The sequence below is a fragment of the Rana temporaria genome, chromosome 1 (genome assembly GCF_905171775.1).
Source record: "Rana temporaria chromosome 1, aRanTem1.1, whole genome shotgun sequence".
Lineage (NCBI taxonomy): Eukaryota > Metazoa > Chordata > Amphibia > Anura > Ranidae > Rana > Rana temporaria.
In genome coordinates this window covers 533,910,846-533,923,861 of record NC_053489.1, presented here as the reverse complement: position 1 = coordinate 533,923,861, position 13,016 = coordinate 533,910,846, and the positions used below count along the sequence as shown (strand labels likewise).

The window sequence follows — 13,016 nt, the reverse complement described above, 5'->3', positions numbered from 1 at the left end:
AGTTTTGATGGGCTAGTTTTTGATGGAGCAGTTTTTGATGGGGCAATGGACCGAATTGGATCGACACACGGTTGGATCACATTTACATCTCCAGGGGCACCGTCTCCAGTCAGGAGTATTGGTGGAGGCAAGACCACGCCGCACAATTTCCCCAGAAATTGTATCTTTTCTAGTTATTAATTATTATTATTATTTTTGTATTGAAGGTATGTCAGACTATCTTCTATGTATGTACATATGTTCTTCCATGAGAGAGATTATTATATACATATATGTCATGTTATACATATTATATATACTCTATTATATGTTTTTAAACGTTTTCATTAAAGTGGTGGTGATGGTAGGGTTAAGACTATGAATCCTCCCCCTCCCCCTCCCCGTGCTATTGTCCAATGGGATTATTCCTTCCCCTTTATTAACTAGATGGTGGAGCCTGTCCGTGACTTTGATAAAGCGTCTTGGCACGCGAAACATGTCAGTCACGGCTCACCAGTACAATCTTTGATGCCCCTATATGTTTGCAGCAAGCACACTGCAGCTGATGTGTAGTGCCGACACTCGGGAAATCCTCTCAGTGACACTAGCGCCAGCATCTCTACTGCTCGTTTTCTGCCCACACTGATTGGTGCTTTGAGTCACCTGACGCTGGATCGAAGGTGTCCGGACACCTCCTGCTTTCTGTGTGACTCCATCAGGCTACCATCCCCCTTTCCTCGCTCCCGTGTGACGCGGCTGCGTCACTGAACCGGCTTGGTGGCTCCCCTCCAGGACTTCCCCTGCCGCTGGAGATCTCTGTTTGCGAGGAAGGTTTCCTTTCCATCAGCCCCTGAGCTAGTGGTCTTTAAACGGCAGTATCCATCTCTGCATGGATATAACTTCTACATCTGCTCCCAGTGTGGCTGTCATCATCCCACCAACGGATTCCATCTCCCTGCATTGAGACGTAGAAGCGCCTGCTTTTGTTGAGGTATTGCATTACCTCTGCATACAAGTGTATGCACACTACTTGGATTCACTCCTAAACATCTCCCCCAAAGTGTATGTGTTTTCACTCTACCATCTCCACGTGAACTGCTGCTTATGTTATGCGGACTATTGTTATTAGTATTTTTAAAACATTTTAATGTGCTTTTTTCCTGTGTGCTATTAGTGGCTACTTCCATTTTTTAAAAAAAATTTCAAAATTTTTTTCAACTTTTCAATTTTTCATGCATATATGTTTTTCCACACATTACAGACTATAAAGTGACATTCACTTAACCCTTGTGCGCTGTATGTTTTTGTTCTTTTGCTTTTTGCCCATGTCTCCTTAGTGGTTGACAGCTGCACGGATTGTGTTTTAGTGAAACTTCTTTAACCACTGACCACACTGTGGTTTACCGTCCTTATGGTGTAGCGCTTCATGCGGGTGTTTCTTTGTATACTGACATTTATAGGTACCGTATTTATCGGCGTATACCGCGCACTTTTTTGCCCTGAAAATCAGGGCAAAATCGTGGGTGCGTGGTATACGCCGATACCCACTTTTCCGCGCCGAGTTTGAATACTGCGCCGACATATACCGAGCGCAGTACAGGTATATGGACAGGACGTCAGCACGAGAGTTTCCGAGCCTGCCCCACAATACACGAGTGTACTGCGCTCTGTATATGTCGGCGCAGTATTCAAACTCGGCGCGGGAAACGAGCAGGGAGGATGCGAGGACGCCGCAGAAGGACGCCGGACCCGACGAAGAGGATACCCGAAGCCGCAGACGGACGCCGGACCCGACAAAGAGGACACTCGAGGCCGCCGATGGACGCCGCGCAAGACACTAAAACTGTAAGTACAAAAAAAAGTTTTTTCCACAGGATTCGGGGCAAATTTAGGGGTGCGCGGTATACGCGGGAGCGCGTTATACCGCGATAAATACGGTAAGTTGATCCAGAGAAAATCTTATTGCCTCTCGTGGGATTAGGAAAGAAATTTTTTTCCCTGCTGTAGAAAATTGGAGCATGTGTTGCAATTTTTTATTTTTTTTGCCTTATTCTGGACCAACGATGGGTGAAGGATTGTGTATATGGGATTGTATTTTTTTTTATTTTTTGGTTGAACTAGATGGACCTGTGTCTTTTTTCAACCTGACTAACTATGTAAAACGATGTAAACAAAAATACAGAGCCACCTGGCTTCCTTGTTGTCAGCATGACTGCTCTTTTCACCAGTCCATATGACTATGTTGTTCAGCTCTACTGGTTCACTTAACTCTCTTATCTATTAGTCACAGCACCCTGCTGCACAGCCCAATCCAGGCCTCTGGATAGGGGTTCTACTGCCACCATGATAGGAGCCCACCTGGCTGGGGCATCTCTGACCCCTGGGTAAGACCCTCTGTCTCTGTACTCCTGCCTGGGGCATCTCTTACCCCTGGGTGAGACCCTCTGTCTCCCACACTGGGAGCTCTGAGCTATCCTCAGGCTTGAGTATATAACAACCTGGCACACCTGATAACATCCGGACACAGGATTGAAGGTTCTGATCCAGAACTACAGAACCCGAGAAAATAAAAAACAGCTTTCTCTGCTCAGAAGCGATAGTCTGTAATCTCGCATTAACCCTTAATGCGAATCCTGTGTCATATTCTGCTCCATTTTTCACAGTGACAGGGTCTTGCACTGTCACACTGTATTACGGATTTATGGTGTAATCAACCTTTGGACATTAACTGTCTTTTCTGAAGATTTCTGTTCACATTCCACAAGTTCTTTCATTTACATTTTTATACTCACAAGTATTTTGAGTTCAATGTAAAAAATGTTGTTTTTATTTTGAAAGTAAGCAAGCAAGCACTACTGTTTGCGTGGTCCAGTGCATTTTGCAGCACATTCAAATGAATGAGTTGTCAAAACTCACCACATGGTAAAGTACGGGAATCAAAAGGGATTGCGTGCCTCTGCAATCCCAGTGTGAACCAGCCTTTACTTCCACCATAGCTGTGTTACAAGAAAGCAGTAAAAGACACAAACAAACCCTATTGCAGCAGCAGTCACTTTAACTATAAGCGTTTTGGGTGGATGTTCAGTGGACGAATGATCTGGCAGACGATCTGGCATCTCCACCTCCATTTCTCCCAGGTCCACAGGCTCACCAGGCTCCTTCCAGTCCCTGGGCTCCCCTGTAGTCACAATGACTGGGTAGGGGGAGGAAATTGGGGGAACATCTGTCAGATAATAAAGCAGATAAGAGACGCTCTGTCCCTGTTCCTACTGGACAAGTAGCAAAGGACATATCAAGGATCTATTGTAAGCACCTCTAGCAGTGTTATAAGATCTGTAACTGTCATTTTAATAGATAGCTTGGCTTGTTAAAGAAAATGAAAATTAAAGTATCTCTGTCAGGATCAATAGGTAATCAAACATTGTTACAGAGAGACTCAGAAATACTGTTTGTTAATGTTATTGACAGACTGTGTCAAGTACACACATTTAAAATGTTATCAATGGTTGATGTTTATGATGGCTATATTTTATAGCAGCCTTTCTCAGCTAGGGTTCAAGAGGTTGTCAGGGGTTCCTTGAGCAATTCGCTTTTTCTGCCTCACAGATCAGCTTCCAATGACACCAATAATCTTTCCAGGCATTTGTAAGAGATACATTCTCCCCACTGACCACCAATGTAAGGTGCATTCTTCCCATTAACAACCAGTGTACTCTAGGGCCCTAAGTATACCACATTCCTTGTTCTTTTATTTTTTTCCTATATCTAGCTATATCTATCTACAGCTTATTGTTCATTCACATCTTTGAGCTGTAGGTGTAATATTTATTAGCAGGGATTTCCTGAGACTTAAAAGTTATTTTAAGTGTTCTTTTAAATGATCTGTCCATGCAAAACTGAAATGTCATGTCTTAGAGACTCTGGGGAGATCTTTGTGTTCCTTGTTACAATCCCTCTGCCACTTTCACTTCTGCTACTCTGTTCTACAAGATATGAGGTAAAGAAAAATGTATGTTAGAGAAAAATCCCCTCATAATGGCTGGGCTGTGGCAAGTGGGCAGACTTGGCATTCAAGAAGAGGAGGTTCGGGATCGCTCTGTGCCATGTCATTGGCTCCTGCTGCTGTCCATCAAAGCCAGTGACGAGGCAGTAGGGGCGGGGCCAAGCCCTATTGTCTTTGGACACAGGCAGCGCGACTTAAGTGTGAGCCTGCACAAATGCCTCCATAGGAAGTGGCTTCCCATGGGGGAAATCGTCAGAGAGGAGAAGCCAGAAGTTCTGGCTGGGGACCCAAAAAGAGCAGGTTTGGAGTTGCGCTGTGCAATTCCATTCCATCCATCTGGTAAGTATAAACCTATTTGTTTTTTTTGTTAGTTTTTTTTTGCATTTATAATCACTTTAAAGTGGTTGTAGACACTTGTGTGTGTGACTTCTACCTATAGGTAAGCCTAGAATTAGGCTTACCTATAGGTAGTAGAAATATCTCCTAAACGTGCCCCGTTTAGGAGATATTTCACTTGTAGGGCGCCAATGTCATCATTGGCGCATGCGCTGTAAAGAAATGGACCTCTGTGCCGTTTCTTCACCGGCGTGTGCTGTGACTGACGGCTCCCGCGGCCCCAGAAGGAAGAGGGGCGAAGATGGACGCGACCGGCACAGGGGACAGCACAGGGGACATACTACCCCCCTCATTACGCAGGACACCTCTCCCATACTACCCCCATCATTATACAGGACCCCCTCCCTCCACAGACCCTTGCCATGCCCCCCACAGTCCCACCTTGATTGTGTCCAGAGGATGTCACGCAAACACCAGGCACACCCTGCCGAACCCTCTGGTGAAGATGCAGAATGATGGTCTGTGGCTTGTCGGACATGGTGAGGGAGAGGGATCGGTGTGACTGTGCCCAGGACTGATAGGTGTTTTCCCCAGACAAGGTTTACCTTACCGAGCTGGCCAATCACTGCACAGGCTTCAGGCCACCCTCATCTCCTAAGCGGTAGCCAAATCCACTAACTAAATATTAGCAGGCAGTGCGGGGTCAAGGGGCAGTTGCTTTTGGCCCCACAACAAGGATTTGGCCCAGGTGCCCCTTTTGCCCCATGTCAAAGGCGGCCCTAAAAAAAATTTCTCTTGACTAGTTTGTCACAATAAATTTCTATTTCCAAAAATGTCCCTAAACACTCACATTTGACTCTCTTTACAGCCACAGCCTCAGCTTCCACTGAGCTCAGACGTCATCCTAACCATATCCCCTCCTCAAGACTACATGCTCCATCATTGCTAAGCTATTGTGCATGCATACACCATCTGATCCTGTTAGGTTGCCTGTGCATGTCAACACAGACACACATGGGTTGTAGCTCTGAGGAAAGGAACATGACCCCCAAAATGCATCAGCCATACAACCATTTGGTCCTAGGATGAGGCTTGCTGCGCCCCAGCCGCAGTTTATCAGCTTTACTTGATATTTTATACTGGCATGTGAGTATCAACTTGTGTTTGTGGGTTCAATAAACGTATTTTTGGTAATGCATGGGGTGTCTGTGCCCTACTGTGTGTTTTTTTTACACATGGGTTGTATTTGTCTCCCATTAGCATGCACAGAAGAAGGGCTATGATGGGGTTTCATAGAATCCTGCAAGGCAATGTAGTCACCCAAAAACCAAAAAGCTTGGGGAGTGACCTTGGGACAGGCTGCATTATGAAGGTCTTTCAAATAATAAAAAGCAACAGACATGGAAAGTGGTCAGCTTCTGTGTTTTTTGGGTTTAATTACACGTTACTGTTTTAGCCTGCTATATGAGCCCAGCATAAATATCCCTGTTCTGGGGGAGCATGTAGCTGAGACTGTGTTGCCTCGGGAACTTCCTAAAATAGTGAAAACAAGTAAGAGACTCTTTTTAATGGGACTGAATAAACCCCATGGAAATACATCAAATAGAGTGACATTTTTGCTGAAGTGAATGCTTGATCAACAACTTGTGACTTACCACAGTTATCTTCATCTGCTTGGTTTCCACACTCATCAACTCCATTACAGTGCATGAACTGAGGAAGACACTTTGTGATATTGCCACAGGGGAAGTATCCAAGAGGACAGGAGACTTCGGAATGCACACATTCTGCTAATGCAACTAGTAAAAAAGAAAAAGGTAGTGGGTTATTTTTACTTGTATAAGTGAATAAGATAACTGTTAACTGATAGCAGTTAACAGCTTCATCACCGTACTGCTAAAACATTTCTGATGTTTAGCTGATCACATATTTACTGTAGAATACATAACATTTTATTCAAATGACCATTAATGAGTTAATTGCATCCACATTGGAACCACTATCTACAAGGCTTCATCTCAGGCTATGTTTAGATTCAGTTTTTTTACATTGGCCAAGCAAATCAGTATTGTTGATAAACTGAAACTCGTGCTTATTTTATGGGATTATTGTATTTTAGATAAACTTTGTTGAGAATTTTTTTTAATGCTATGGTTCCAACAACACAAAGGGACTAGCTTATAGAAACTAAAGTGGAGGTAAAGAAACTATCGGTGACTGTAGCAATTAAAAGATATCACATGATCATGCACTTTTTTACACAAGGGCTATTTTTTTCTGTCTGCTAATGTCTGCATCTTGGAAGATTTGTGAATACTCTTGCTTTGATATCAATTAATTAAATATATAAGACAATTACCCTAAAATTGTCAACAATAATTGATCTCAGCCACCCATGTGCTGTGTCCAAGAGACAGACGTCAAAACGGTTCTTCGGGTCCGTGCTTGCAGCCAGTGGCCTGTTTACAATTTTATGCGATAGATGTCATTGTCAGATGAGAAACTTTTTATTGTAAGTGGATGGTGTGTATATGGTGTTTTACAATAATATACAAACAGTTTTTCACTATAACAGTTCTTCCTTTTACTTTCTTCCAATGAAAGTTGCTGGCTCTGTGAGTGAAAAATCGTGTTGGCTGTGCTTATATTACCTCCGGAAGATTCATAGAGGGACTCTTCCTATATGCGAATCTTGCTGGTGGTATATACCAGAAAATATATTCGGTGAGTATTTAGCACACACAGTGGAGGTGAACACTGGTTGGTGGGGAATATGAGCAAGGCAACTTTGGATACATTATTTTAATCACTGTACAAAGCACTTTTTGAAGAATTTATGATGAATTGCCCAAGAAATCTGGATGTCCATTATTTTTCCGACATAGGACACAAGCGTATTTTACCATACCTAGTATGTAAGGTCCTGCACTTCAGATAAGGGCACATCTGATGGTGGTGGTCACATATATAAGAAGATTCCAATTGAAACACAACTAGTGGTGGTTAATTAATTTCACATGAAAGCACATTCTTTGAAATAAGGACACTGATTTCATTACACAAAGTTTGATTTCAAAAGACTACATTTTTTTGTTTTTTGAAATAAGAATATTGCATTTGTTTTATGAGAGGTGTTGAGTTGTCACATGCATTTGAACTGAAAGAGAATTAAAGGGGTTCGTTTTTTTTCACCTTAATGTATCCTATGCACTAAGGTTTAAAAAAATCTGGCAATGATGGCCCCCCCAGCCCCCCGTTTTACTTACCTGAGTGAGTGAGTGAGAAACTTGTAAAGCGCAACACATGCAAACTGAATTCGCCTCTGGGCGCTGTATCCATTTAATGGGTAAGAAACCCCTTGACCTCAGAAGAGATGGGTTTTAATCTTTCTCCTGAAGGCCAAGTGGTCCAACTCCAGTTGGATGGTGGTTGGTAGTGCATTCCACCTGAGCCCGTTCACCTGACCTGAGACTAGGGTGGAGGTTCACCTACACTCTAAAATAACTCTAAACATACAATCAGATTTACAATGGAATGGTTTAGATCAAAGCATATGCATGTGTTAGAATGGCCCAGTCAAAGTCTAGACCTAAATCCGATTAAGAATTTGTGGCAAGACTTGAAAATTGCTGTTCACAGATGCTCTCCATCCAATCTGACAAAGCTTGAGCTATTTTGCAAAGAAGAATGGGCAAAGATTTCACTCTTTAGATGTGCAAACCTGGTAAAGACATATCCAAAAAGACTTGCAGCTGTGATTGCAGTGAAAGATGGTGCTACAAAGTATTGACTCAGGAGGGCTGAATACAAATGCACGCCACACTTTTCACATATTTATTTGTAAAAAAAAAAATGAAAATCAGTTATTTTCCATCCACTTCAAAATGATGTTCCACTTTGTGTTGGTCTATCACATAAAATCCCAATAAAATACATGTACAGTTTCGGTTGTATTATGACAAAATGTGGAAAATTTCAAGAGGTATGAATACTTTTTCAAAGCACTGTAGCTAGGGCATGACCCATTGTATGTGCCTAGGAAGTGTGAAGGGCCCACCTAATCATCCAGCATATCCTATTTATAGGGTCAAACTGCTGATTCCCAGTCACTGCTACAGTTTGAGTTTAAATTAGTTTGTGTTGACAACCATTTAGGAGGTCACCCAACTCCTGTTTACATAAAGATATTTTTAGTGCTGCTGGAGTGTTCCTCAACCTCAACCATCGTTTGTAGGGTTCAATGAAATCCTAGATGAGGTGATTTCATTGTGCACACTTGCACTTGGGTATTCTTTGAGGGTTTAGTAGAGTGATTTTGACAGAATTAATTTCTATGCAAAATAACTAATTTTTACTTTTATTTAAAGGTTGTGTTTTTGGGTGTATATAGGGTAGTCTATATTTGTTATAAACTACGGTATTTATAATAATTGAATTAACTTATACATTATTGTTATATTTAATGTTCTTTGCATTTTTTTCCTTTTTTTTGTGTATTTGATAAAAATTTGTGTACTCTCACCATTTTTTATTTTATTTTACTTTTTCACTGTCTAATTTTTAGCTTTTGTGAATATAGCACTTCAGCGATTTGCACAAAGCGAACATCAATAGTAAACTAGTTTACAAAACACCAGACTGCAGGTGACCTAATTTCCAAATCATCTCTCCTTCCTCTCTGAAACATGCACTTTTTACCTCTCCTGTTCACAATTTCAGCCTTTCTCCTCAAACTCTATTTTCTTCACCCCTCTTCTCCACCACACAATCTGTACATATCACCCTCACTTCTGCTCTCTCCTTATTACTGCACTCATCACCTCCTTCTAATTCTAATTCCACATGCTAATAAAACCCCTGGGATGCTAAGACATATCCCTCATATAAATCGTATTCTCATATTACTTCCCTTAGGCCCCGTACACATGAGGAGACATGTCCGATGAAAACGGTCCGCGGACCGTTTTCATCGGACATGTCTCCTGGGAGCTTTTGGTCTGAGGTGTGTACACACCATCAGACCAAAATCCCTGCGGACAGAGAACGCGGTGACATAGAAGACACCGACGTTCTCAAACACGGAAGTGCAATGCTTCCACGCATGCGTCGATCAACTTGACGCATGCGCGGGATTTCGGGACCCTGGTTACACGTCATAACCAGCGGACATGTCCGATTAGGTGTACTAACCATCGGACATGTCCGACAGACATGTTTTCAGCGGACAAGTTTCTTAGCTTGCTAAGAAACTTTTGTCCGCTGGAAACCTGTCCGCTAGGCCGTACACACGGTCGGACATGTCCGCGGAAACTGGTCCGCGGACCAGTTTCAGCGGACATGTTCGACCGTGTGTAGGCGGCCTTACTCTTTTGCTTCTTCTAACCTCTGGAGATATATTCCCAAACCCTAGACCTCCCTTATTCAAACACACCCATCACCATCACCCCACACCCTCTGGCAGTAGCTGTAATTTATGTAATTTAGTCTCCATTCCTCTCCTTCCCCAAACCAGCATCTCTTTCTTCTGTGCCCTCTGGAATGCCCGATCTGTCTGCAACAAACTCACCGCTGTTCATGACCTCTTCGTCACTAACGCCTTTAACCACTTCAATACCGCACATAGACATATGACGTCCACAAAGGACATCTTCCATCCCGGGTGGACGTTATATGTTTACATTCCTTGTAATAGGAATAAAAGTGATCACAAAAAAAAATTAAAACCCCCCTGTCCCCGGTAGCTCGTGCTCAGAAGCGAACGCACACGTAAGTCCCGCCCACGTATGTAAACGTCGCTCAAACCACATATGTGAGGTATCGGCGCGTGCGTTAGAGCATGTGCAACAATTCTAGCACTAAACTCTAAACTGGTAACCTGTAAATGTTTTCAAAGCGGATTTTTATGTAACAAAGTTTGGCGCCATTTCATGAGTGTGCGCAATTTTAAAGCGTGATACATGTTAGGTATCTATTTACTCAGTGTAACATCATCTTTCATATTTTACAAAAAAATTGGGCTAACTTTAATGTTTTGTTATTTTTTAATTAATGAAACCATTTTTTTTTCAAAAAAAGGCGTTTGAAAAATGATTACACAAATACAGTGCAAGATAAAAAGTTGCAATGACCACCATTTTATTCCCTAGGGTGTCTGCTAAAAAAATATATAATGTTTGGGGGTTCTGAGTAATTTTCTAGCAAAATAATGATGATTTGTACATGTAGGAGAGAAGTGCCAGAATAGGCCCGGTATGGAGTTGGGTATAAAAGCCCTGTATTGAAGGTGTTAATCTACTTGCTGTCACCAAAACCTGGCTTCATGAATCCCTCACTCCTTCTCCTGCTTCCCTCTTCCACAGGGGCCTGCTCTGGACTCACTCCCCTAGACCTAATGGGCCGCAAGGGAGGTGGAGTGGGAATGCTTCTATCCCCACAGAGCACCTTCCAGGTTCTTCACTCTCCCCCCTCTCCTCTTTTGAAGCTCTCTGTATACGTCTATTCTCTCAAACTTCCTTAAGAATTGCTGTGATCTACCAGCCCCCTGGACCATTATTGACTTTCCTTGATTACTTTTCTGCCTGACTTCCCAACTTTCTCTCTTCTGAAATTCCCACAATCCTTCTCGGTGACTTCAACATCCCTGTTAATACAAACACTCCTGTTACTTCTAAACTTCTTAGTCTAACCTCCTTATTTGACCTGAAGCAATGGATACAGGCTTTTAGTCACTCTGATGGCAACACCCTCGACCTTGTATTCTCCTACCTATGCACTCCATGCAACCTCTCCAACAATCCCTTCCCTCTCTCTGATCACCACCTTACTAATTTCTCTCTCTCCCTGTCTTCCACCACCTTTCCCTCCAATCGCCTTACCTTCACCCATAGAAACCTTTGCCACTTCAACCCTTTTCTTCTCTATTCTACTACTGATCACCTCTTTGACAAAATCCCCTGTCCTGTCCCAACCTAGCCCCCCGCACTACGCACTGAATCAGGCCTTGACCCCTACAACCCTGGTAAACAGATGACACCGGAAGTCTCAAAAAAGTAGCCGTGCTCTTGAGCATCTGTGGCATAAGACTAAAGCTTCATACACACGATAGGTTAAACCGATGAAAACGGTCTGAGGGACCGTTTTCATCAGTCCAAACCGATCGTGTGTAGGCCCCATAGGTTATTTAACCTTAGGTAAAAAAAATGGCAACTTGCTTTAAAATTTAACCTATGGATGGTAACCGATAGGTCAAAACCGATCGTTAGTATGCAAAACCGTCGGTTAAAAACCCACGCATGCTCAGAATCAAGTCGACGCATGCTTGGAAGCATTGAACTTCGTTTTTTTCATCACTTTGTTGTGTTTTACGTCACCTCGTTCTGACACGATCGGTTATTTATAGACGTCCTTCAGACCGTTTTCATCGGATGGACTGATCGTGTGTACAAGGCTTAAGTCTCTCAAAGACTTCAACCAATACAAATCTGCACTCCATAAATACAATTATTGCCTCCACACTGCCAAGCAGACCTTTTTTATAACTGTCATTAACACCTTCTCATCCAGTCCGGGTCAACTCTTCTCTACCTCTCTACTTCGTCCTTCACCCACTAACTCACTCACTGCCCAGGAGATTGCTAGTCACTTTAAAAAAAGATTGATTCAATTTGTGATGAAATCACCACTCTACAGGTATCTCCCCCACGCCATGTCAACAGGTACAATTAACACTCCCCTTTTTCAAACCTGCTACTATAGGCAAAGTTGCTAAACTCATTTCCAATGCCCACCTAACCACTTGTCCCCTGAACCCTATTCCCTCTCAAATACTCGGGTCACCCTCTTGACTCTATCCTACACTCTCTAACCCACATCTTCAATCTCTCCCTCTCTTCTGGCATCTTCCCTAATGCTCTAAAACATGCACTGGTCACCCCTATGCTTAAAAAAAAGCTATCCTTGGACCATACCAATCTTAACAATCTACGCCCTATCTTCGTGCTCCCCTTTTCCTCTAAACTCCTTGAACTCCTGGTCTACAACCAACTGAGTGACCACCTCATTAAGAATAACCTTCTTGATCCCCTTCAGTCTGGATTTTGCCCTAAACACTCCACAGAAACTGCTCTTCTAAAACTTACTTACAAATTACTTACTAACAGCAAAAACCAACGGACACTATTCTACACTCCTACTTCTGATCCTTTCAGCTGTCTTTGATACGGTTGATCACCCCCTCCTCCTCAATAAACTTTACTCCTTCGGTCTCCATGGCTGTGCTCTTCAATGGCTCTCATCCTACCTATCCTACCACACCTTCAGTGCCACTTACAATTCTACTTCCTCCTCTCCTCTTCCTTTCTCTGTTGGGGTCCCACAATGTTCTCTCTTCTCCAATTTTCAAACTACACCTCCTCTCTGGGTCAGATGATAGCCTCCTATGGCTTCCAATATAATTTCTACGCTGATGACACCCAAATATATCTCTCCACCCCTTAGCTCACTCCATCAATCTTCTCACGCATCACTAAAAGTAGGTTAAGTTAGCCCAATTTTTTTGTAAAATATGAAAATAGTTGGCAGGATGCCAAATAGGTATATGTCCTAACAGGAAGTTTATTTTGAAAAAAATGATTCTTGCACATTAACAGGCACATATTAGGGTATCTCCGTGCAAAATATTGCCATTTGTCATTTTGCC

At 42.7% G+C, this 13,016-nt stretch overlaps 1 protein-coding gene across 1 annotated transcript in view; it reads right to left on the bottom strand.

The window, feature by feature from the left end:
- The window catches only part of RXFP1 (relaxin family peptide receptor 1), a 353,272-nt gene that overhangs the window by 253,383 nt on the left and 86,873 nt on the right, over positions 1–13,016 (bottom strand). The window contains exon 2 of the mRNA XM_040332335.1: positions 5,974–6,117. Within this exon, the coding sequence (XP_040188269.1) occupies positions 5,974–6,117 (144 nt within the window). The remainder of the gene's footprint in view (positions 1–5,973; positions 6,118–13,016) is intronic.